Raw genomic sequence first — 26,905 nt, 5'->3', positions numbered from 1 at the left:
CCCACCTACCTCTGGGATGTGCCTGAAGACCATAGACTGTATAAAGCTGAAGACAGTCTGTGATCATCAACTCCATCCAGCCCTACCAGAAAGACCATAACTTCAGAATAATGAAGACTATTTCCGCAGAACATTAATGTCTATGGTTTATGAATTAGGTCAAACATGCAAAGAAGTGCCATATTGCTTTTGTTTTTCATATTGAGGAATCAGAGATGAAAAAAATGTTTCAGTACCTACATTATAAACCTGTCACTTCATTAACCATATTGTGTTTGCTTCAAAAACCTGTCTCTGCTGGAGGAAATATCTGCCTTGATCTGAAACTTGAATCAGCTTAGTTTATATTAAGGCAGCTCTCAGACCAGTAGACACTGAACAGTCTTTACAGACAACATTATTGCTTGTGTGAGCTATGTGGTTATCACAACCACCTTATGTTGCCATAGATTTGAATTACGGTTGAGCAGGATTATGTTATTACATGTGTGGTTTGAGGTCAGGCAGCCACACCACAGTTTTAGCATTTGACTGATAGATAGATAAGGTCCTGTATCGAAATATTATAAAGGGTATCTACAATTCCTGGTCAGCTGCCAGTCTCGTACAGTGAGGCTTTTGGCAGATGGGTCCAGATCCTTTGCTTTATATCTGTGAGATGCAGTAAAAGTCATCATCCACAAAACATGGCTTGGCATGTTTGAGTTGTTTTGTATCTCTTTTGAGCTTGTACCAAAAAATAGACCAACACACTCAACACATTTAAGTTTATATATATAAATGCATTTATTTAAGTTAATCATTTCTCCTCATTCAAAGTTGAATTTTCTGCAGTATCTATAAAACAGGGAACAGTTAGAAGCGCTGTACAGTCAGACAACAAAACTAGGAACCGCAGCTGAGTACACTGTGTATATATGTACATACTGTACACACAATGATGTTGGTATATACAAAAATATACACTTTTACATGTGACCCCCTCGCACCATTTCACCCACCACTGTCATTCAATGAAGCCACATTCCTGTTAGAAAACACATTACCTCATCAAGTCAAACTGGTTGTTTTGATCAGTCATTACTGGTTGTTGAGACTTGTACAGTTTAGTGTCTCATGTGCATGTTCAGCCCCTCTTATGTCCTGACTCAGGCACCCTGGTGCTGCCACGCGTAGCAAAAGATGGAGTGGTTTAAGCAGTCCTGAGCTGGATGTCTCCACAGGGGCTTCTCACGTTATGAGAGGGGCTGTTCTCCTCAATTAATCCTCAAAGGGGATTTTAAGGTGGGCTGAAGGGAATAGACATCCCTCTGGTTAGGACAAATCATGACACAACTTAGAGAGGAAAAACCCAACCTTCACTTATCCTCTCTGAATTAACTCCACCAAGTTATCTGTTCCCTCCACAACACAGTGAGTATGAATGAAGTCCTGCAGGCTCAGAGGGGGGGACAGTCTTCTCACTGACTGCTGTTTAGTCAAACATGCTAAAAGAGGGAGTATATTCTTCTGTTTTTAATACTATTTTAATCTTTATTTCAAAAGTGTAAAACACAAATTACAGACACTGATTGAAAAAACATAAGTAGAATTTAAACCCTCTTCAAATTAAAAAACTGATACTAGATCAGACGCTGTGAGCTGTCCTCCCCTCTGACATGTCCTACAGGTCAGAAAGAGACCAGGAGGAATGACCTAAAAACATACAGAAGGCAAATGTGCACTAAAAACTGAAAAAGATCCCTGTGGCTCATTTCCAAAAACTTTCAGTTACGTCTCTTTCTTCCTCAAAACAGAGATAATGAGAAGAAACTTTGGCACAGTGTGCTAAAGATGTAAACATTTAATCATCCAATCAAAGTGAGGCTCTGGACTACTAAACTACTACAGTCACTTTCCCCTGTGTATGCAATAAAAATTATACAAAATAAAATAATAATCTTTCATCTTCACAAGAGTAAGACTAGTTTAAAAAGAAAAGGCTTTAAACAACACCTCTGCACTGCTGTTGCAGACAGTGTTGCCATGGTCACTCAGGTGTGTGCGGTTTGCCTGTTCAGTTTCTGCTGCCTGGACATTTTTGTAGGTTTAACAAGAAGAAGAAAAACAGAAGACAAAGAAAATGTGATTTAGAGAAATATCTGAACCTCTCTGCTACTGCATTGCATCAGATTATTTTTATTACCACGAGTCCCTTTTTCTTTTCTTCTCTGGTTTTCTACTCGTTACTCATCAGTGATGACATTAGAGGGCGCTATGCGCCACTTTAAACTAAACCAAGGGTCAACATTTTTTGACTTTGATGACTAAAAACCAAATTAAGAGATTGCAACATTTTGATATCCAGCCCTGATCAGATCAGTACACGCTTTTAATGTACACATAATGATTGAATAATGATCGTACCTGCAGCCAGCTCTGCTGAAAAAGCTTTCAGTTCAGACCTACACTATAAATTATACCTAAAATCGAAAACACTATGTGTGGAAAGATGTGACTGAAAGCATAAACAATATGTCACAGTCCGGTACCTTACACTGGTTCCACTGCACTGTTTTGACTTTAAGTTAATAATTTTTTTTTAAATCAGCTCTTCAGTATAACAACTTTTGATTTGAAACATTCTTACAAAATTAAGACAACTGAAATGGTTTCGCCTTTCCTTTCATTGATTCCCAAATAACTTTTTTTCTGTAATTCTCAGTAAATCCACCTCCTGAGAAGTACGTAATTTATCGAAATACCTCAATCAGATTTTGGCCCTAAAGTCTAGTCACAACTTTCCTCACATCCAGGCTGGCCCTCAGGTTGGCCAACCTCTGCAGCCTGGCGGCACAGAGCAGCAACCTGTCAAGTCACAGGATAGGCTTTTCACACAACTTCAGCTGACCTTCTCCACTCAATCTGCAAACAGCTACGGTGAATGTTTAAGACAAGGCAAACATCGGGAACAAGGATCAAAATGGGAGAAAATACCTCGATGGAACAAAGGACGAATCGGATAACACAGAAAACATGACCAGCTGTCTTTGTCAATTTTAGTCGCTCAGGTAACAAAAAAGAATCAACGAAAGATGTATGATTGTGCATGTGAGAGAAATACTGAGTAGAAAAGGAGATACTTGAATATTTTACATTAAAGAACACTTGAGGCTACCGCTTCCTTCAAGAACAAACAGGACATGTGATTTTTTAGGTCAGCATCACTTTACAGTGTATCTGTTTTAAGATGTTTGCGTTTATGTGGTTAGCCCAAAGCTGCTCCTGGAGAAGTCAAGCTGAATTCAATCAAAACCTATTTCTCCGAAAACTGCATCATCGTTACTCATCACGAGGGTCAGAGCAGTTCAGATGAGCCCCTGTTGAAGGTTGAAGACTATGAGGATATATGTACTGTAAATGGCATCAGTAACACTATCAGGTAACAAAAGTGGCATAATTCTGTTTGGTGACACCGAAACATTGTTCCACAGATTGAAGCAGCTCGCCAGAATAAACAAGATGAGTTCTCATTTGCATTTCTAATCAACAAAAAAATGAGCCGAGCTGCTTGTGCAATCAAAACGAAATCTGCTCACCTCCTGCAGAAAGAGAGTGAAGACAAACAGTAAAACCTTGTTTATCACAGCTTCAAACTCCTGAACAGATGGCTCATCTAAGCTGCACAATACAGAAAACAAAACAGAAAAAGTTAATTGAAGACACTTGTGACTGAGGAGTTGTAAGAGCTTGTCGGTGACGCATGCAGCTTCTCAGGACACATGTGTACACAATTTCAAGTATCTGACTGCAACAATGACTCTGGAAACTGTTCTGTTTGCATTTGTGCTCAGGCTAGAATAAACAAGGTTTCAGTTTGTCAGAACAAAAGGGAACTCTTGATGCCAAGTACAAAATATGGTCAGCCACACGTAGGCACTCATGTTTCCTTCTACTGTCGTGCAAAAGCAGGGAGGGGTACGAGAGTAAAGCAAGAAATGTCTAAATGATGTCTGTGCCTGCTGATCTGTAAAGTATCATCCTGTTGCACTGAACACCTGTTAGCTCTGGGGAAAAGAGCAACATCAAATCCAGTTTGGTGGAGATTATAAGAAAGTAACCCCCCTACATTTCTATCAAAGGTGCAGGCAGAGGAAATGATCTGTGCAGAGAGAAGAAACTGATCGGCTCCACAGAGCGCTGTGAGAGTACGAGAAGAAAGACTCTTTAATTGCTCCCCTGAATTCCTTGAAAACAAAACATCCATTCGAAATTTGGTTCAATTTTTTTGACAAAGCAAATAAAATAAGACGCATATAAGATTCTTTTTTTTTTTTTAGAGACATGATGGTGTAAGAAGTGAAGACGCTGCAGCAGCCAGTGCTACAGCCTGGAGACAAACAGCCAATCCTGAAAGGAGGGCTTCAAGACACTTCCTGGTTCCAGGAACTGTACTGTATACCTCAACCAATGTCAGGCCAACGCCCAGAGGTGAAGCTCCCTCTTGAACTCTCCTGTCTCTTCCCAACACTTACAACCCAAAGTATAACACAAAGCATTTATATCTCCACTTTTTCTCTGTTGATCCTGTAAACCAAAAAGGGTATATTAAAGGAGAAAAGCTCAAGAATTTGAGTCATTTTCCCTCTTCTCTCATTGCTCTACATCCAAACCACAACCACACATCTCAGTCTGCCGTGACACGCTCAAGCTCAATGTGGTTAAAACAAAGAGAGCACCGGAGAGGAGTGACATCACTAAACATCCGATTCTTTTCGAGAACACAAAATAAAAGAAAAAACAGCTCCTGCTAACCTCTGTGGAGATTTACAGCAGGAAATAAAAATATTAAAAGTAAAATAAAATAATTACAAAGTAAAAACATCAATGAGTTCCTTTTCACCAGCATTTAAAAAAAAGAAAAGAAATAAATTCACACGTCATCTGCCCCTGGAACCATCAATGGAAAAACACTGAGGTATGTTGTTTGGATAGAACGCCCCTTCATCACTATCATCCTCACCACGATTCACCGCTATCATCAACAATCCACCAAGCAGTCAGATTCCTGTTTACTCCTCCATGGTCTACAAGCCCCTCCCCCAGTGGGTGTGTCTCTGTTTTTAAAGGAAGGGTGAGCTGGGGGCTGGGGGAGAGGTGTATAGACAAGACTAGTTGCACCTCTGAGGAATAGGAGGAGGAAGAGGAAGAGGAGGAGGAGCAAGAGGGATCCATTAATCCATCAAGTTTGGCTTTCTCCTTGGGTTCATTTCCATCTCTTCATCCATGTCAGAGTCTGTTAGTGTCTCTATGAGATATCTAACTTTCCCAAGGGTCCCTAGCGCCCCCTATGATTGTAAATTAAGGGTGAACTTCCACTGTTGGTTGAGGCTCGGGCTGCAGACCTCCACAGTGAGTCCGCCCATCCTGGCACTGCGGCTGTCCAGACAGAGGTTACTGCCCACGTGACGGAGCTTGGAGTTGGACTCGATCTGCTCCCATTTCTGGTGAGAAACAACAGTATCATGATGTAAACATGAAGTATGGCTTACAGCAATGTTTCTTATGTGTACTGATGTTTACCTGTCTGCTGTCATTCTCTCGACAGCCTTGTAGTTTGATGAGGGAGGCGGCTGTTCTGTCCACCACCGTCAGACACAAGTCCATGTGTTTGACTGACTTATCCTTCGTCAGGGCCCACTCCTTCACAGAAAATAGATTTAACATGATGATTAATGCCAGAACTTTTTCTTTAAAACCATGTCTAATCAGCTCTTTATTACAACCTGACTGATATAGTTCAGCAGATATTATCCACCAATAATCCTAATGGCTTAAATGTTTTTTCAACACGTGTTGATAGTGAAATCTGTTATTAGAAGAGGTGGTCAGCAGCAGTAAAACAATGTTCAGTCTTAGTAGTCCTCTGATTATTTTATGCTCTGTTCACCTATGAATGAGGAAAGCACAGATTTGAAATTTTCCAAAGTTGCCAATTCACACATGTCCCTCACAACGGGACATTTTCCATGTCCCTCACAGCGAGACATTTTCCATGTCCCTCACAGCGGGACATTTTCCATGTCCCTCACAGCGAGACATTTTCCATGTCCCTCACAGCGGGACATTTTCCATGTCCCTCATTGTCCTAGATTGCGGACAAAGCAACCCGATGATGAAATTTTTGCCTTTATATGAATGCTCTGTGTTATTCAACAAATCCACAGTATCAACAATAGAGTGGATGAGAACAGACAGGCTATCATACAGAGGGAGGAAGCAGCTTCAATACATGCATGAAGATTGTGTACACACTGGTTGTTTGATATACACATCATCACTCCCACCCACTGGCTCACAGTGAATTTCCCTGAAAACAACATCCTGACTTCTAAGTGCAAATTTTACAAGAGGGATTGGTAGGAAAAAGTCTGGGTGCTAATTTTGTCTGTTTGTTTTCACACGTAGCCCACCCTGAAATAAATGGGAAACTGTCTAGGGGTGTAATGCATGAGTTAAAAAGGGTAATGGATTTGTTTAATCCAAACTGAGTCCATCCAGAAAAAGTTTATTCACGAAAAAGTAAAAAAAAAAAAGAAAACTAAGTTGCAGCTATATCGCCTCAGGGATTTTTCCCTTCTGTATTTTGTAAAATCCAAAATAAATTCATATCTGTCAGGCTTTGCTGTTTATTACGACAGTGAAATCTTTTGATGATTCTGTCTTAAAATGAAATGACAACCAGACAGAGGATGTCTTCCATCAAACAGAAATGTCTTACATTAAATAGAAATCTACTTTTACCCCTGAACATTTTGGGTTTTTTTAAGTTTACACTTTACAATTGTTTAACAGAGAATAGTGGCAGGGTTGGGTGATTACCAGTGGCTGTTCAATTATATAATACAGTCTACTGTATAACTGACACTCGATGGACAACAATTAAGTGTTTACCCAGACGGGCCCACTCAAACTGAACCAAAAGAGCTGCATTGTGATTTACATAACTAAACAAGGTGAGTTTGTTGGTTGATGATGAAGTTTAAAGTTTATCTAGCTGTGACTGAGCTTTTGAATTTGATTCAAAATGTACAAAAACAATAGAGTAGCAAGGTTTGTGTTACTTCAAAAAAGATTTGAGGACAGTTAGTCAATACTAACTTAGGTTACTTATAATAAGGTACAAGGTTATTAAAGTTGGCAGGCTAATTAAGAAAAGGTACACACAAAAAAGCTTTTTTGGAAAATAGGAATGCTTCTAGACTAGGCAAGTCTAAACTTTGTGTATGTTTTTGTTGATATGCAAGATTAAATAAATGTATTAAACATATAATTTCTCTCTTTTAGTTACTACAGTCTCTCTAAATTATTTAATATTAGTTGTCACATTATCAGATTCTCTAGCTACTCCCTGTGCTCTCACCACCAGTGCCACCACCTTCACTCCCCGGTGCCTTTAAAAAGGATTGTACAAGCTGACCTGTGTGTGTCGTGGTGGTAACGCTACCTGGTTTCCTCCAGCGTTGTGGCATTCATAGACTCCCACTACCCCGTCGGCAAAATGACCCAGGGTGTCCAAACAGTTTCCCCCTTGTTGTAAGGCTCCAAACGCTATGTCCTGGTGATCTGGGACTCTGGATAAGCAAACAAACAAACAAAAAACAAAAATTGTATTCAATAGTTTTTGTTACTCTATCATGCTTGAATGAAATCTGTAAGTATACGTTTGAAAAATGAAATCTAACACACAGTAGATCAGAGTCATATGTTTTTTCTTAGCAGAACTGTGATCTTGTAACTGAAACTGTGATCAGGTGGGAGTTGTGTGTAATTAAAGATCATTATATAACATTATTGTGTCATACCATGTACTCTATCATATTACATAAAATGCACTTATATTCTCACCGCAGTTCAGGGTAGACATTCTCCAGGTACCACTTGAACGGATGGCAGCCTAGCCTCTTCTTCATCTCCAAACGACTCTGGATGCTGACAGACAGAGAGATAGAGATGGAAGAGTATTAGTGGACTGAAAGTCTGCAGCTCTCAAACGTTTTTTTGACATTGATTGAATCACTGCCCTCTTACTCTGACCGCCTCTGAGGGCAGATAGTGGAGGCATAGGGCACATCTCAGGCTGAATCCTTTGGGTAAATAAATGCTTAGGCTGGCACCAGAGGTAGAGGCTAAAGAGTGCTCCCACAAGGTCACATAATAAGCATTTTATCAAGCCACGGAGAATGAATGTGAATGAGCTTATTGCTGATTCTGAGAATAGTGGAAAAGTATGAATAAGCAATAAGCAGCGCTCACATTTTGTTATCAAGTTGAATAAAGAAACCACCATAGAAAACAAAAACATAAAGGTCACCTGGGATACTCAAATTTTCTTCAAAATAATCTGCAATAAAAAACACAAAAGAGCTCTGAGAGGCTACATTAGGCACAGAAGGGCTTTCAACTAAATGCTAAAGAATGTTAAGTTATAATTTTTGTTTTGCTTTTTAGAACACTATAATTTGTTCATAGCATTAAACAAAACACTGTATAACATGCCGGATGACATGTCAGCTCCCATACAGTGAAGCCAGAGTATGTGGAGCTCTCACTTCTAGTTGACTGCTGTATAGGTCATAAGACCTGCCTCCTCAATGTTAATACAAGAGTCAAACTATAAAATAAAAATACACGACAATGCCTTTTTCTCAAACAAAGTGTCTGTCATTGTAGTTTCTTGTTTCCAGACTAATTCACATCCAAGTGTTCTGAGAAGTTGAGTTTAAATTGGTTGATTTCATGTTAGAAAGAGAGGATGTGATATCATGATTCGTTACGTGTCCTCATGACACTAAATGAACACGAACATAAGAGTCTACCAGCACTCAATAACCTGTTTTATAACCATTTCATCTTCATCCCTGGCACTGGCCATCTGATTCCTGCTCTCCTCTCAACAAATGATGTTTCTGTCCATCATGTTCCTCTACTTTGGCATGCCGTCATAATCTAACTCTAATCCTTTCAGCATGTCAAATATTACCACAGCCTTTGGATCAGTGCAAATCAGGCACTGACTTTTTGCCCTCTTTTAAAGCCACATTAACGGCCGCATGTCACATCCATAAAATGTGAAGCTGGCTTCATTACAGCTGACATACTGCTAATTGACAATCCAATTAATATTCCTATTCATGTGTCCGCCTCTGAAATTGTATGAACCAGCTACATGACACTGTCTGACTCCTACTGGGCTTCACTGTACTCACTTTCCATAGGGAACATTCCTGGCTGAGGGGACAGCAGCATAGTAGAAGTTCTTAAACTCATCCATCCACACCTCTGCTGCTCTCCTTGTGTTCCTGAGAGAGGGGGAAGAAGAACGGAAGAAAGGAATTAGTGAAGGGTGGAGGAAAAGGGAGACATAAAATAAAGAGAAGGGGTGTGATGGAAGACAGAGGAGAGGAGACATGAAATATGTCTCAGGGAAGAACAAGAGCAGGTGAGCAAAAAAAAAAAAGGATGGAGAGGGAAATAAGAACAAAAAGGAAGAGTGATGGAGGAAGAATGTGACAAACAGAGAGACATTGACAGAGATGAAGGGGAAAGGGACACAGGGACAGATTTAGGATTACAGATATGGCAGACTGTATCAATGTTTCATGAGAGCTGTGCCCGGACATAACCAGTCATTCCCAGAGAGGAAGGGCTTCAGTGTGTGTGTGTTTGTGTGTGTGTGTGTGTGTGTGTGGTGGCAAAGACACATGGCACCAGAGACAGAAAAGCTTACACTGTCCTGCTCTCACTCCTCAGTTGTTCATGTATCTGTTTGACCATAGGAGGGCAGAGTTCCTCTGGTTTCACAGGTTGGCTTGACAGTTTGTATTTTTCCAGCCTTTACATTTTGTTTGAGAGTGTGTGTGTGTGTGTGTGTGTGTGTGCGTGTGCGTGTGCGTGTGCGTGTGCGTGTGCGTGTGTATTGACACGATGTTCAATGACATTTTGTAAAATATCCATTTTGTCTGATGGTGTGTCTACAGAAGTCAAAGTAAACACAGCCTGATTATAAACTGGTACTTTTTACCCTCCACAAGTTGTGTGTCATGGTGTCCTCTGCTGCAGCTGCTGACACACATTAATACGTGTGCTGAATCAGGGACAAACTACAATATCTCACCAGTATACAGCTCACCATTTCACCTGATCTATGTTTCTGCTGCTTGCCTTCTGTAACCTTCTATGTGGATGCCAGATAATCAATAATAAGCTGCAACCAACAGCTCTACCTATCCTGCATCAAGAGACAGGTCTCACCTGGCTGCCATTAGAACCAGTGGGTTAAAAGACTGAGAAGAGGTTGCAGCATTTTTCAAATATAGATGACATCATGTTTTTATGTCCAACAAATTTTGAATGTGAGAAAACATCACCAAGCAAACATCTCTAAACATCTGCTGATGAATGAAAAGGGGGAATGCCCAAAAACAGCAGTTAATCCTCATATGAGAATTCCCCACTTTATGGTAAACGGACTAGTACTTATGTCGTGCTTTTTTTAGTCTTGAGACCATTTAAGGAACTTTTACATTACGTTTCACATTGACACATTCATACACTGGTGGCAGAGGATGCTGTGCTAAGTGCTCATCAGTACAAAGCAATCCCATTCATATCAACATTTCAGCATCAATTAGCAGGTATTGATGCCTTACCATACCTGACTTATTGGCTTGTACACATACATTCATTTATTTGTGTTGGCCTTTCACTGGGTGTCAATTTACGTGTTTGCATGTCCCTGCAGAGGTGACAGCTTGCAACATGTACAAGAAGACGGTTCTTGAATGTTGTCAACTCACTGCTTACTCCACCAAGAGAGATGTATGTGAGCAACAGGGGAGTCTGTAGTGTTCCACCAGCTCTTTAAGATTTTTCAGCCTAACAACTACCACCATAAATAATATTACATCTCATTGAGTGAGAAACGCTGTGTCTAACTAGCTAATTAGCCACACAAATTAGCCACCTGCACATACTGGGTAACTTTGATAACTTGGTGTTGCGCAACCCCTCATTCCTCTCCTGCCTGGCACTTCAGTCCAAACAGGTCACTTTAGCTCCAAAAACATAGGAGTGGATAAAAGCCAAACTTGAGGCTTCAAAATAGCAGTTCACAAACCAACTAGTGACGTCAAAAGGTCCACTTTTATAGAGTCTCTGGGTGACGAGTTCAGGGAAGAGCTGTCTTTTTTGTTTTTGTCTGGGTGTACTGGACAAATCACTGACCTTAGTGTCACATTCAGTCGTTGAAAGGGTACATTTTTACAAACAAGCTACATCCAGTACAGTAAAAGTCCCAGTTTTAATCTTCAACATGTAGTTTATTTCTCAAAGAGACCTCTGCTTAAATATTTCCAGACATGCTCAAATGCAACACTTAGACACTGAACTAGAAGCCCTAAAACCATCAACTGTAAAGGTCAATGAAGTCAAAATTCAGACCTCGGAGGCCCCACCAGATGATCTCTAAGAACTTAAACATTGTTCACTGGTACTACATTTTCAACATGCAGCCAAGTTGCCCTCTGAAGTCTCTGGCTGTTTTCGAACCCCCTATTATACTAGTAGTACGTACTGATTTGGTCAAAATTCATTATATAGTATGCAGTATGTGAACAAGAGCAAAATCTGCAGTATGCCAAAATGTCTACTGATTCAGGAAAATTTCTCAGTATGCATCGGACCAGTCTAACATTCTGCTTATTTCTTCTTTTTTGACGGGGCACTCAGTTTTTAGGTGCTGTGAAAATTATTAAATTCCATATAAACCACTTTATAACTTTTTAAATCATAAGTGGATGCTAAGTTTCACTATCAGCTTGCCCATTGTTTACTTACACTTTCTGAAACCCTAAATCCAGCGACGCCTGGCCCTGTACTGCAGAACAGATCCAACAGAACAGTCATGCTACAAACTACCTTCAAATGCAGTATGTAGTGTGCAGTACATACTGCATACTACATTTCTAGGTAGTATGTAGCAGGCTGTTTCAAAAAAAGCCATTTTGTTTTATTCTGACACCCCTGCACCCCAGCATCAGAGACAAAGCTCCTTATGGAGCTTCAAAAGTGGTCTTTAGGGCCTATTTAAAACTACTGTTTAGACCCAGCCAATATATACAACTATAGTATTTGGGAAATGCTGCTCCCAGAACAATTATAAAGTCATCCGAGCAGACAAAACAGGCACTCTCTGGTTTCTCCCCAGGGTCACAGGCAGCAGGCACAAAGAGGGTATCTGGGACTTTACTCAGACGGAAGGGCAGGATGATGTACTGAGCTGAACGTCTACCCACATATTAAGCCGAGTCTCCAAATTTGAAGCCGATACATGAGAACACTTTCGCAGCCACTAATTAATAAATGATATCTGGAATTGTTGGAGAGGGTTATGCAACTTGTACTTTTGAGACTGTGTTGAAGTTTTTATGTAACTGACAGACATGTTCAGTACACCATATTCCCTGTTTGCTACGCTGAAATGAGTCCCATCTACAGCCAACATTGTAAAACCTAATGTTCTACATTTCTTACATCTAAGTAACTTTGTGATTATTATTGAGATTCCTGGGGAGTTGGTCCTCTTTTGTTTCCCATGGCTCTGCTGGTCACAGCCTACAGGGAGCACGTGGTCTTTTTTTAAACTGCAGCTAACAGACTGGGTTTGCTTTTGAAGAGGCAACGAGAATATCACTCAGCAAACCAGAATGACTCTCTGAGACAATAACCTATAAAAAAAGACGAGCTGATTCCAAAGAAACTCCTAAGGATGACTTCTCATGCCCTTTTTTCTTTCTTTCTTTGTCCAGAGGAACCACAGCCACTTTAGATTCCCTGTGTTGTGTTTGTTGAAGTTGTTAATCAGGGCTCTGAGGGTTTGTTGGGCTCTTTTCCAGGGTTGGATTCTTGTGGTTGGAGACTGATTCAGAGCAGAGATCCATATCTTTCCATATATCATATTTCCCATTGTTGATGTTCACTCAGTGATTATGTGGTTTTGTGTATTAGCAAACAGATCTTCCTTTTATAAGAAGTTTTCTTTCCAAATCTGAAGCCAGTTAAAGCCCTGTGATTACAGCCTTATTATCTTTTAAAAGTCAGCGCTTACTTATAATTATCCAGCACTGGTCTGATTCCCAAAGCTGTAGTTAAACTCAATATTGTATGTTTATATCTTTACAACCATACTTAATACAAAATCTTTAATGATTTCAGCAATAAACTAAGTCTGAGTGTTAGAAGGATGGTATTATTACCACAGATAACCATAAAAACAACATGTCCCACTGGATTTATTGGAAGAGCTGTAAAATATATGAACATGTTGATATTAAATCAGATGCCTGCTGGGGTTACAGTGATTTGTAAGTTTGTATTATATTAAGACATCTTAAAATGTTGAGAGGAGATGCTTACAGGAGCTGATCTTGGCTTTCAATCATCAAATCACTTAATTAAAGAGGATTAAAGAGGATGCTTCAAAATACTATTTTGACACTTTGGGAAATTCTCGTGTTTGTCTGAACAAAAAGATCAAATCACGAAAACGGCAGTGAGTAGAAAACTAGCTTTAGTAAATTGTATTTGCTTTTGTTATCCAACTGTTTGTCTGTCAAGCTTCTCAGCCTCTCACACACAAAGGGACCCAACTGTGTTTTCTGCCTCATAATGCCTGAGAGTCTTTTCAAAGGGAGGTAATCGCAGTCATATGGTTCCAGTTTATTTATGTTTAGGCACCAAAAGGGGAGAAAACTTAATCTGTGTCAAAATAATAAGCCAGCTGTGACACAGTATATGCCAAAGTGTCAATATTAATGTCATTTGAGTAACGCTGGCAATTTAGTACACATGAGGACGAGAGGTCCGGTGTAGAGAGCTACACGGCACAACTGGTGGGAAGGCTACGTGTGAGAAAAATGAGAAATTGTTCCATCTGAAATAAGAGAAATGAATGCAGGGTGGAGGCTGAATAATTTACAAGTGTTTGATGTCTATGTGTGTTTGTGTGTGTATGTGTGTGTTACCTTGCAAAAACAGTCCCGCTGCCCCCAGGGAAGGTGTAAGGATGTTGTTTTCTGAAGACGTGGCCAACTCTGCTGCAGGGGATGATCTCCAGACTGCCACCACACTGCCACACACGAAATGAGATCTCTGAAAAACAAAAAACAAAAAACAACACACACACACACGCACACACACACACACACACACACACACACACACACACACACACACACACACACACACACACACACACACACACACACACACACACACACACACACACACACACACACACACACACACACACACACATACACACACACACACACAAGGTCAGGTTCAACAAACTCTTGTTTTAAAAATATTACAGTCATTTATCATCAGCAGTGTGAAGAGGGCTCTCTCATAAATGCGTTCAGGGTGTTGATATTGTCAAGCTCCCTCTCCAGCATTGCCTGTATTTAAATAAGTGTTTTCTAAATGAGGACACATATAACTCAGAGTCTCAACTGTGGATCCAGCTCTAAACCGCTGCGTTGTCTTCAGAAAAGCATGAATCACTGTTTATTCTCAAAAGATTTCCCAAATGAATTCAGACAAAAGCAACAGGGAGACACAGCTGTTATTATATCATTGTACTGTTTGCAAAAGCTCTCTGTTGTGTACACCACAGTTATCTTCACTCAACACTGACTGCAATCATTATCACATTATCACTGTAATTTTATAAGATCAACTGTCATCTCAGAGACTCTTTCATTCAAATATGACCACCGGTGGATTTTCTGTATCTTGGCAGGGAAACCCTGAATGAGCTCATGAGCTGAACTAAGTGTGAGACACATGGTCTGTGCTCCTCTATGAAGTCTTTAGAGGGATGGCAGATTTTGTGAGCGAGCTGAAGTCTTGAATTTTATGAGCTGAAAGCACATCAATTATGATGGAGAAAAGAGGTGGAGGTAGCTCCTTGTTCTCAAAGTTAAGCCAATACAGAGATGTCTTTAACCTTCATTGTCTCTAATGGCCAGCAGGGGGCGACTTAAATAGTTTAAGAAGACATCAAATTGTATCAAACCAGATTAAAAAATGTTCCTTCTCAGTTGTTTTATAACCTCAGTATAGCTTTTCATAATGAGTTCATGTTCTCAGTTGCTAGTTTAAAGTACCCTTAACTACAGCTTGATGTTCATTTGTTAAAATATGTTACCTTTTAGAGTAAAAATGAAGCATGGTATGCTGTAGTGCATGGTTACCTGTGATTGACAAGTTACCACCAGAGCTCTCAAGTTTCTTTCAATGTAAAACTTTATCTCCTAAACTTTTCTACAGAGGCTCTTATGACTCTCAGCTCCATCGTGACTGTTCCACTCTGCACAGCACTTACCCAGGTTTTCTCCGCCCCACACATCCATCATCATGTCGTACTTCCCCAGCAGCTCAAAGTAGTCTTTATCCATGACGAACAGACCTCCTGCTATCATCGGAGTCCTACAAGGGGGCGGGGACAAAGAATCAGATTAGTCGTTGGAGGTAAACTGGCAAACAAAAGTGTGCCCATGATGTGTGTGATCATTTGAGTGGATGCGTGGGTTAATCTGTCTCACTTTATGGGGGCGATGGGATTGCCTTGTCTGGCGCGTCTCTGGTCCAAGGTCATGTAGTCCCATTTAAACACCAAATTCCAGTCAAAACCTGCCGAAATCAAAACACAGAGGACGAAACAACACCACTATCAGGGCCATAATTTGGGATTAAGTAGCAGACTGGTTACGTAATTAGATTTGGCAGGTTCACATTAGGTGTCTGGACACATCAGCAGCTGTCTGCTTTCACTTGTTTGTCAGTGTTCAGAGAGGTCATCCCTAGAACCTGACATGACATGTGTAGGTTTGCCAATTTGCACCATACACTGACACCGGAAACTGCAGAGGACATAAGGATGTTAATTTTGCCTTGTGGTGTCAAGAACACTCACTTACAGAAAGAAAGGTAAGATATGTGGTATTATATTCGTTCTAGTATGTTACCTTTCTATCCACCAATCCATCCATATATATCTATGAATCATTCTTAGTATCTAAACAGACATTAGCTCATTTGAATGTGAGCAGACAGATGGGAGTGGAAAGTACTACAATGCTGCAATGCACAATACAAGAGCAGTTTACCAAATGGTTGAGCTGTACAGAGACATTTACTTCACATGATGAGCTCATACTATAGACTTCACACTGAACAGTTTGAAACTACAAGGACAGTACACTAGACGTCTGAACTGACCTGTTGTTCACTGTCAATGAACAACAGGCCCATAAACTTTTAATTTGATGTTGTATTTGAACATGAATGGACCTCAAATTTCAGTATGAATGCACTTCCTATTTGGACTCCACTTAGGAGTAAGAGCAGCACAGTTTGTGCCCCGTAAAACTAAACATGCTGGGTTTATGCGTGGCAGAGAGATAGTTTTGTGTGAGAACAGCTGCCTTCAGTGAAACATGTGAATAAAGACGTGCAGTGCTTTGCAAAACAGCAACATTCAACAAAACAACTTCCCTACACATACACCATACCTCCTTTCAGATCGGCTGAGGCTCCTACATACTGGAAGTTGTCCATGTTGATGACATCAATGATGGGTGAAACAACTCGGGTTTTATCCTGAGAAAGAAGGATAAAGCAAAATGGGCAATTAGAACTTTATAGCTCCTGGGAAAATGAGAAATCTTGCCCTTTATTGGGTACGTACAACTTTCAAAGCAGTGATTGTCTTTATAAAGCAGAACTGAAAGTAAAGCCGCTCTGTTTTTTCACAGCAGATTAAGATCAGAGCTGAAACCTTTGGAGCTACATCATACAGTAGTTTAGAGAGGATTACTCAAGTGGCCAGAATGACAATAACTGAAACAAGCCCCTGCGGTACTGACTGAGTTTATTTGTTTTGTGTTGAGACAACTTGATATGAAACATGAGATTTCAGTCACACAGACTGCATTTCTCCTTCTCTCACTGAGTGATTTTTTATTTAGAAATGTTCTGAAGCAAAGTAAGCAATGCAAAGTCAATTACTGTGACAGCAAAATGTTTCAGATTCGGCTCCAGGCGTTTATTAACTTGGGAACGACAAAATGCTACATTTGGGAAGATCAAATGTAGAATGAGAACTTATTGGATAAATATTTAAAGGACGACCTCCATTTTTCAAACAGTGTCCCACTTCAGACTGACATCAAGTTTAATCAAGAAGTTCCCTCTCCAGTCAACATGGAATGACTTCTCTGTAAATATCAACATGCAGTCAATCTGTAACGAGCTTTAGTTTATGTTAATGGATGTGTTCAGAGTTTGCTGTGCTTAGAAAAGATGGGAAACATTAAACTTTGAGAGGTGAGCCTTGATAAATCAAATGCTGAGGGTATCTTGAATAAAGACGTCTATACAACTGATAACATCATGAAGATCAGTCTTTCTTTGCTTGAATAAATGAGGTTAAATACTTTTTTTAGGCAACTTCTGATGTACTCTTGATTTTATTTTACTCCAGCTGACCCAAACACCTGATTTAAAAATAAACAAAAACTTGTTGCATCAGAAAAATCCAATGTAAATTATTGCTCATGTAAAAATGTTTCTTTTTACAGTAAAAAACCTCCCTGTTTTTAAGGAGGTTAGTTATTGGCTCCTATGGATAAGATTATGACTGCTCTCAAGCTATTTCCATCACTATGAATCAGTTCATTTTTAAATCAATGTCATTGTTGTGTTGCTTCTCTTTGTAGCTAGTTGAAATCCATAAACAGTTAGAACAGAGGTAAATATATGAACACACTAAAAAGGACTAACATAAAAATCTGTTTATGCAGCAAAGGATTAACTGTAATACATCTAATGCCATAAAATGACTGTTTTCAGTGTTTTGGTTTTGCTCTGTATTTATTGAGACTTTCTCAGAGATTTCACAAGAAAAATAGCTCATAGCTAAATTTGGCATGAATAATAACTTCTGAATTTTAGATTAACCTCTTTTTATTGACATTCAATAAAAAATAAATTAAATACTGATGCATTCTGTCAAAATACAAATACTGTACAAGACTGTTCACTCTTTTTTATAAAAAGATAAACAACTTACAACTTAATTAAAAATACTGTTTGACATTAAACCACACTGACCTTTCCAAGCTGCTATACAGGCTGTGTATCGATTTTTCAGACAAATATTACCACAAAGTGTCTCTCTTAATGGCATACATAAACAGGGGCGGATCCAGGGGATGGCCAGGGGCAGCCATGCTCCCGATTCGCCACCCTGGTGGCTGCCCCGAAATCCATACAATTAATGGCTAACTGTCATGTCACAGGCAGTTCTTCTGTGAAATTAACTAGCTGGGCTGTGTGTTGTAACAGGCTACAATCATCTTTCTTTGCATTTCAAGGTAAGATTATTTTCATTTTGTTAGTGCCTTTAATTGTGACTTTAAACAAGCGTCTATATTTCGTCCATAAAGGTCCCCCATAAAGGTCCCGTACAAGGAAAGAAACATTTTTCATTGCCTATAAATATTTTCTTTAGTCATCCAGTCCTCCAGACTAGCAACTGAGGATGCAGATGTAAAGAAAAGGACTCTGCAATGCTTCTGTAGTCTTCCTACTAGAAAATCATCAGCTTCTGATGATTTGAATTTAGTCCTGTGGTGATGTAATGATAGGAGTGAGCTACATAGGCACGCATGCACACCCACTCCCACTCCTCAAGCATTCCCCTTACTCCTACTCTATAGTGGTCTTGCTTCGATGTTAAGTTCAGAGTCTAAGGCAAGAGCCAGACACACAAACTGCTCTGCTGTTGTTTGCAAAACCACACAAAAATGTCTATATTCGTTCCCAGCACGAGAGGACCAAAGAAAACAGTGTTTGCTTTTTATTTTTTAACAACAGCATGCTGACTACAGTAGATGCCAATTGGTTTGTTTGTGTTATCCATTTCACTTCTGGCTGTTTCAACAATGAGGATCAACAATGTTACACACAAAAGGCAAGAAAGTAGGAATAATACTTCAATTTGTATGTGCTACTCATTTGTAACTGCCGCTGCAAAAAGACCATGTACAGTATACAGAGGAAATGTTATGGAAACACTACAGTGGTCTGCACCCCCCCCCCCCCCCAGACAAAGTTCAGGCAGCCAATCAGCTCAAAGCCTCATCCTCATGGCATCACTGGCCGCTTATATCATTACATTGTTAATGAGTTTAGAAACTGAGAGGCAGCAGATGTTCCACAGAGAATGAACTTGCTATGTTTTCGCGACTGAATTCAATACGCTGCTTAGGTCTTTGCATTGAATCTATGCCGTATCATATTCTATAGGTTCATGTAGCCACCTATAAAAAAGTCTGAACACGTAACCGCAAAAAATACCATTAAATGGGACCTTTAAAGATTTAAGGTAACATGATTTAAATGTTGTCATTCTGTTCCATTACATCTTAAATGTAAGTTGTTCAAGTATGATCAGTGATGAAGGTAGAGGTGAGTAAATGCTACTCATCATGTGTGCAGTGCTGACACCCCTGCACAAGTTAATGTCCTAGTTTGGCCACCACAGTCTACAGAGTCTGGCCCCTCCCTGCTTATATAATACATTTACTGGACTTTCACTATTTGAACTTGTTTATTTTTCTCCTCTTCTAACATTTAATGCTTTACTATTAGATATATTTGTGTGTGTCTTTACCTCTGCCACTCTCTCTAGTAGCGGCTCCAACCAGTGGTCGTTACATTCGCAGTGAGAGTCCAGAAAGGTGAGGACCGGTGCTGTGGCAGCATCTGCACCTCGAACCCTGGAACGCATCAGTCCTGAATAAAGTAGAAAAAACACGTAATTAAGACAAGGAACGGTATCAAAAATGCATCTCAAACTTCCTTTTCCTCTTCCTCTGATTACCTTCTCTGCGGTCATTTCTCAACACGCGAATCTTTTCAATCTTTCCCAGCAGCGCTCCATCCTCCGCTGAAATACACACAGAGCAGGTATTACCAAAATGATGCACACATTTTAAATACATTTGCTCACTGAGTATTAACGTTTACTCACGGTTATCACTATAGTCGTCCACCAGAATGATCTCTTTGACCAAGTGAGCAGGACTTTTCTTTAGGACACTTCACAGACAAAAAGGAAGGATTCTCAGGAAGGATTTATAGAAAGGTTCAAAGTATTTTTAAAGAAGACTTTGAGTGTACGCAGAAAATAATGTGTAAAAGCTGATAGCACACACCATTCACCTACCTGACCACAGTCCTCAGCAGAGCAGAGCGAGCCTCATTGTGGAAGGTGATGACCACGCTGGAGGCTGGTAGCTCCGTCTGCCACTGTTTATGTCTGCAACTACAGACATAAAACACAATAGATGTGAGGAATACAGATACAAATGAAGAGTACTAAAAAGAGAAATTACAAATACCTTCATGTGTACAAATGCACACATGCTCGAACACTTCTACACACATAAACTCAGCTGAATATGTAAGAAAAGCTCTGAGCTAGAATTGCTCTCTGAACAGAATCTGAATAAATAAATACAATAAATTACAATTCTGAACACACACACACACACACACACACACACACACACACACACACACACACACACACACACACACACACACACACACACACACACACACACACACACACACACACACACACACACACACACACACACACACTCAAAGTAATGCTCTGCTGAAGCTGGGATTGACAGCCGACTTTGCAGACCACAGGGGGGGAAGAAAACAGCAGGCTGTGTACATGTGTGTGTCCAACAGAGACAAACCCTGACACCAATTCAAAAGTGAGGAACACACATGAGAGGACACAACATGAGACAACAAGACAAGGGGAGGATGAGACATTCACAATGAGACACCCTCTTTAACATAATTGTATTGTGACATTTAAAATGTTGTAACTCCTGGTTCACACTAAATACATTTCACGTGATCAGATAAGTGTATATACCCTGTATACGTGTACATTAAAAAACTGTTTCAAGTTATTCATCAAGAAAGAAGCTCAAACATATATGAGATCAGATGTGCGGCGTTTAGTGTTATAGAGGGACAATCATATTGAATAGACAGAGCACACTCCCACCGAATGTGTGTTTCCAGCATCGCCTGGAAACATCAACATGCTGCCCCATCAATCTCGAAATGAAGCGTTTTTCATTTATTCTTCTCACAAAAAAATGTATCTGCGTAGAGTGACTTGGAGAGTGTGTGTGTGTGTGTGTGTGTGTGTGTGTGTGCATGTGTGTGCGTGTGTGTGTGTGTGTGTGTGTTTGAAGCTACAAGAGAACTTTTGATCTTGTGCTAAAAGCACTGATGAGATGGCTCTGCCTGAAAAACCCCAATCCGACTCTTATTTTTCAGGAAAACTTTTACAATCATTGCTGCTGCCCGCCGTGCAAATGACGCAACACCAGCAGATCAATAGGAGACACATCCCGGCTCTTTTAGTAGGCTAATGGCTCTTGCTATCAGCTAGGTCAATACATCAGTGAGGCCAAAGCGCCTTTATAAAAACAGTCTCTGAATTGCTCAGATAGTGCAAGAGTAAAACCACTGGCTTATATACCATAACTTTCCTTTTTAAGATGAAGGTGTTTTTCTATTTTTGCATCCCAGGTTATCAAACAAACTTGGGGCATATCGCAGGAACTTCTCCTGAAACTTTTCTTCTGTGAGGTTTGCTCTGAGGAATGCTCCGAGGCAGATTCATCAAACTCTTTCTACAGGAAAAACTTGCTTGTTTCAGCATGATGAGTTCTTGCATCTTCAGTTCATGAAGGAGGAATGTGTTTGCGGGATTTCATCGTTGGCTTCATCAAAACGGCTGAAAAGAGCTTTTGTTCCACTCGCGTTTTGGACAAGGTTATTTCACAAAAATCATAATGAAGAGTACAAAGAAGAGTCGATTTTATATAAGTTACTTATATAAGTTACGGAATGTAGAAACAGTGGTGGCATTTTTATTAACCCTTCTGTTGAAACACTTAGGTGTTCGCCATGTATTTTGAAAAAAGCATGAAAAAGTAAAGTAAAATAAAGTAATCAAAGAAGAGGAGGAGGGGAAGAAGAAGGAAAACAAAAAGAACAAGCCATCTTTTATGATCCAAAAGGGACATTCATTTCTTTTGTTTTACTCTGTTATTGATCATGCTACACACACATAGGCCGAAATGCCCCCACACACAAATGCCCCCACACAACTCAGATGAACATGCATTAACAGAGAGATGTCACATGGACGACCACTCTAACCTCCCTAAATGGTAAAAGGACTGTTTATATAGCGCTTCTCTCATCTTCTGACCACTCAAAAAGCTTTCACATGACATGTCACATTCACCCATTCACACCACTTTCACATACTGATAGCAGAGGCTGTAGTGTAAAGCGCCAGCATTGCTAAAAAATCTCTTTCACACACCAATGGCAGAGCCACAGAGGTCAGTTAAGTGTCTTGCCCAAGGACACTTCGGTGTGTCGCCAGCAGGATTTGGGATCAAACTCCTGACCTTCTGGTTGGGAGCCAACCAACTGTACCGCTGTACCACTGAGCCACAACCGCCCCACAACTCTGTACTCCATACCAAGACTTAAACAGGCCACTCTCCAAGCTAAGTCCCTACAGACAGAGTTTTTCTCAACCTGTCCTGTACATACATGCAAGAAAAATCTTCGCCTGCGTCCTTTAAATAACACATTACTCACTTTTAATTTTGCAAATACAAATGTAAACAAATTGCTCTTACTTAATGTCGTTTCAAAGCGGGCTATTTACGCTATGACTCCTCGTCTGCAATGTGTAACGCACAGAGGCATAATGGTGGAGGAAATTTCTTACACCACAGATCCTCCCTCAGAGGTTTTTACAGAAGACAAACAGCTCCACATGTATGTGCACACCTGAGAGTGTATGTGGCGCTCTCTTGTGTGGTTCCGATTGTTTAATGAACAGGAAAAAAAGACCTCCTGATAGTCGGTTAAAGCGCTCTGATAATGATCCCAGAGATGATACACTTCCATAATGTTCTGTCTCTCTTCAGAGCGAATTGAGGCACAGCCAGAACGAGGGTTCACTACAAAGAGGAGATGAAATAAATCCGTCCTCTGAGATTAGGTTCAGTGTGTCCCGTAGTGTTCATTATGGCTTAACAGGTGAGACCACAATCCCTCTCTTAAAGATAATCAACAGTAAAATGGGACCAAAGCCAGAGTTTCAACACTGATCGGATCCAGTCTTTTTCCATCAAAGATTAGTCGTGGGTCTTTGCACGGAAACGCCTGATCTTTATTTTTAGATTAAGAGGCAGATCCTTCAAAAATAATCAGCGTGTATCAAGCTCATTTAATCATGATATTATTCTTTAGGACAACCTGATTTATTTTTGTCTCTTCATCAATTTTTAGGCAGAAGAATTGGCAGCCAGAGGTTTGTCTTGTGAAAAAAGCAGACAGTGAACCGTTAGTGTTCGCTCTGCTGCCACTTCCTGCTTTCATCTGATAGACCACAATAGAGGGAGTTTCCAAGAGATCTTATCCAGCTTGTACCAATTAGTCAAACAGTCTGACAGCACAGGACGGCATGTACTCATTGAATGCGGCAATTACACTCATAATAATAATAATAATAATAATAATAATAATAATAATAATAATAATAATAATAATAATAATAATAATAATATGACAGCCTAAAGGGACATACGTGTGATCCCATGACAAACCTTTGTGTGTGTTTATATGTGTTTATATACATACTGGTCATGTCTTGTGTCAGGCACAGCTCTGTCCATCCGGAGTTTGTCGCTCTCCACTTGGTTGAACTTGTTCCTGGCATACGGATCCTGTCCTGGTCGGACCACTGTGGCACCAACGTATAGATCCTGGTCGAAATCCTGCCAGCGCACTTTACCTGTACGCACACACACAGACAAATATTATGAACATAGCTATTATACACCTTTGGAAGTTTGAGGAAGGATTCAAAGTTCCTGTTTGTCATGTTTTTGTCACCATGCTTGTTGTTCAACTGAGATGAGAGGTGAAGAGATATGGTAGAATGGATTTAATTATGTAAAAAGAAAAAAAGAAAAAAAGCTTCAGATATTCCCAAACCTAAAATACTCTGGCCTTAATGAGCACAAAATATTTTTTTGGGAGATGAAAGTAGGTTGTTCAAAAAAAAAAACAACACATGCTGCTGTGCCATGTTTACAGGTCGGCATGTATTGTTAGCCTGTATTAAGCAATTAAGCTATAATGTACAAATGTCATATCCCTTTACTTCTTCTTTATGTTCCTACTTTTAGAAAAAATAACAGAAAACAAATTTGGGTGTCCATATTTTCATAAGCAACACATTCCCAATGCCACTCCCTGGTAAATGTGTTTTAAATAAATATGCAGCATATCCAAAAATAAAAGCTGCCAACAAAGATAAAGTTTGAATCTGGAAAAAGGCTAAAAATGTTTCTGAGGAATGAATGGGATTAATCATCAGTGGGAATGTGAAATGTAGGCAGCAGCTTGGCTGATTTAAGAATCCTTCACGACTGACAGGAAGGAAACCTCGCTGCTTGACAAGGCAGCAACACGGCAGAGGAGAGCTGACATGAGATTTATGCCGCTGTATACATTAGAAAATATGCAGAGCAGAATAAAGCCGGCAAGGCCAGAATACTTTAGTGAAGGCAGAAAACACAAAGGAACATTTATTATTCACTGCACTGAGTAAGAAAATAACAATTGTACTAAATTTAGCAATTTGCTGCAGCCTGAAACATGAGCTTGAATATTAAACACAAGCACACGCACACACAGACAGACGCACACAATGTCTGTCTGTCTAGATTACTGAGATCATTGCGCACTAAACAGAGAAAGTTGTCATGTTTAATTTCACAGTTATCACTGACTACTGAGACACAGACACACACAAATAATAATGCAACTAATTAGCAGGGTGCAGCTGCTATGCTAATGACTTGTGTTAAGCATATGGCAGCATGAGATTACACTATCGCTCAGTATGGATGAGAGTGTGCATGACAGGCAGACAGACACATAGAGAGAGACAGAGACGGAGCCTGCAGAATGCATGTGTGTGCCCTGACAGCATGTGAAAGTGTCTGGCATGATAATTAGCTGAAGCTCTCAATGATCTGCCTGCAACTCTAAAACAGCACCTCTGAGACTCTGCAGTGTGTGTCTGAGTGTGTGATGTCCTTGCTGATATCTCTGTTTAGAGTCAGAGAGTAATTAATGTAGTAAGTTAAACCAATGATTGTTCCAACCTCAGTCTTTGAGAATCTTGAGTCGAAGCTTTTGAAATCTTTTTCTTTCAATCCCATTTTTTATTCCTTTGAAGCAGAATAACTGTCTCATACTGTCCATGAGTCCAGTTGACAATTTTCTCATATGTTCTTGGACTCATTCAGCTAGTACATATATTTACACCAAGCCAGTGATCTGTTTTAAACAGTCTTCACCTCTCATCACCTAGCTGCCTTCATCCACAGCTGCTGACTGGCTGTTTATGTTTGCTGCAACAGATTCTGGAAATCCCTCGACGCTGTCAGCTTTCCAACCGATGGTTAGTGGAAAGACGCTCACTTAATCTGGACCGAACCATGAACCTGAGGCTGACACTCTGAACACACGTCTAATCTAATTCATAAATAACGTGATCCTTCAAGAGTCACGAAACAACATGCAGAAAAAAACGGCATCATTGAAGTGTGCTTTGATGTCACAGAGTCCTGGAGTACACGACTACTTCACCGCAGCAAACTTTTAAGTCAATGATAACAAATAAATAAATGAAAGCAAATATAGCCTATTCTCTTTAAGTAGATCTATTTTGATTAAATTGAAAAACTCCAGAAATCGCCTTAACACAAAAAACAGCTGATTAATCAGCAACTACATTAATAATTGACTGATATTTTAAAGCTCCAGTGAGACAGTTGTGGTATGTGTTGATTTTGGCGCCCCCTGTGGATGAAGCAGTACGCCTTATCTCTCAGCTGATCTTGTCTTGTATACATGTAAGTAGTGATTTCAAAAATAATAAAAACCTCCTGCTTTCTTTTACTAACAAACATTTCAATTATTGTAGGTAATTTCGGAAAATGTAAACGAAGGCTATTTCAGTGGCATGACAATAAGTAATTAATCTGACACCTACCCTCCTGCAGTGGTTTGAGGTATTTAAATACAGAAATAGAAAGATTTCAACTTAATGTTGATGGTGTGGTTCATTTTTGTAGGTCATACAGAAGTGTCAATATTAAATCCACCCTGTTTCATATTTAGCTAAAAAGCTCTTCACAGGAGCTTTCAGATGACATTTTCTGCTTAGTTTTTCACGTTTCTACATGCTGCCTTTTTCTGTGTTGTATGTTGTACATTCAATAAAAGTCTGAACCATTTGTCAGGAAAAAAAAGAAATATGTTATTACTATGAAACTTTGAGTCACAGCCCAGGCTTTTATGTGTTTCAGTCTATAAACTCACCCCACTGATATTTGGGACAGGGGTCAATAGGAGACAGACTGTCGCTGGACAAAAATGTTATTTCAGCCTTCACCTTCATCATTCAAGCACAGGCAGTGAAGTCCTCCCTGTCCCTACCGTCACTCACGGGGGCATAAATCTCTTCAGGCTTCTTCCTGATCAACTTGTGGGAGACTGTAACACCAATCAATGACGTGTCTGTGCTGTAGATTCACTTGCGAATGCGCTCCAGCTGATGGTTAACCCTCCTCCCCTCACTACTGCATAGTCTTTC

General features: G+C 40.0%; 1 protein-coding gene across 2 annotated transcripts in view; it reads right to left on the bottom strand.

The window, feature by feature from the left end:
- Window positions 1-761: 761 nt before the first annotated feature.
- Window positions 762-26,905, bottom strand: part of galnt2 (UDP-N-acetyl-alpha-D-galactosamine:polypeptide N-acetylgalactosaminyltransferase 2) — a 69,815-nt gene continuing 43,671 nt past the window's right edge. Inside the window, exons 3-16 of one of the 2 annotated variants that reach the window (XM_034680840.1) lie at window positions 23,875-24,028; window positions 20,336-20,434; window positions 20,141-20,208; window positions 19,991-20,056; window positions 19,781-19,902; window positions 16,617-16,704; window positions 15,648-15,735; window positions 15,428-15,531; window positions 14,064-14,190; window positions 9,249-9,341; window positions 7,888-7,971; window positions 7,460-7,613; window positions 5,563-5,682; window positions 762-5,483 (exon numbers count right to left, since the gene is read on the bottom strand). In XM_034680840.1, coding sequence (XP_034536731.1) covers window positions 5,328-5,483; window positions 5,563-5,682; window positions 7,460-7,613; window positions 7,888-7,971; window positions 9,249-9,341; window positions 14,064-14,190; window positions 15,428-15,531; window positions 15,648-15,735; window positions 16,617-16,704; window positions 19,781-19,902; window positions 19,991-20,056; window positions 20,141-20,208; window positions 20,336-20,434; window positions 23,875-24,028 — 1,523 coding nt within the window. In that variant the 3' untranslated portion in view covers window positions 762-5,327. The remainder of the gene's footprint in view (window positions 5,484-5,562; window positions 5,683-7,459; window positions 7,614-7,887; window positions 7,972-9,248; window positions 9,342-14,063; window positions 14,191-15,427; window positions 15,532-15,647; window positions 15,736-16,616; window positions 16,705-19,780; window positions 19,903-19,990; window positions 20,057-20,140; window positions 20,209-20,335; window positions 20,435-23,874; window positions 24,029-26,905) is intronic. The other variant, XM_034680841.1, reaches the window with a different exon arrangement.

The sequence above is a fragment of the Notolabrus celidotus genome, chromosome 3 (assembly GCF_009762535.1).
Source record: "Notolabrus celidotus isolate fNotCel1 chromosome 3, fNotCel1.pri, whole genome shotgun sequence".
NCBI lineage: Eukaryota > Metazoa > Chordata > Actinopteri > Labriformes > Labridae > Notolabrus > Notolabrus celidotus.
The sequence above is the reverse complement of the archived record's forward strand: the minus strand, read 5'-3'. Positions and strand labels throughout refer to the sequence as shown.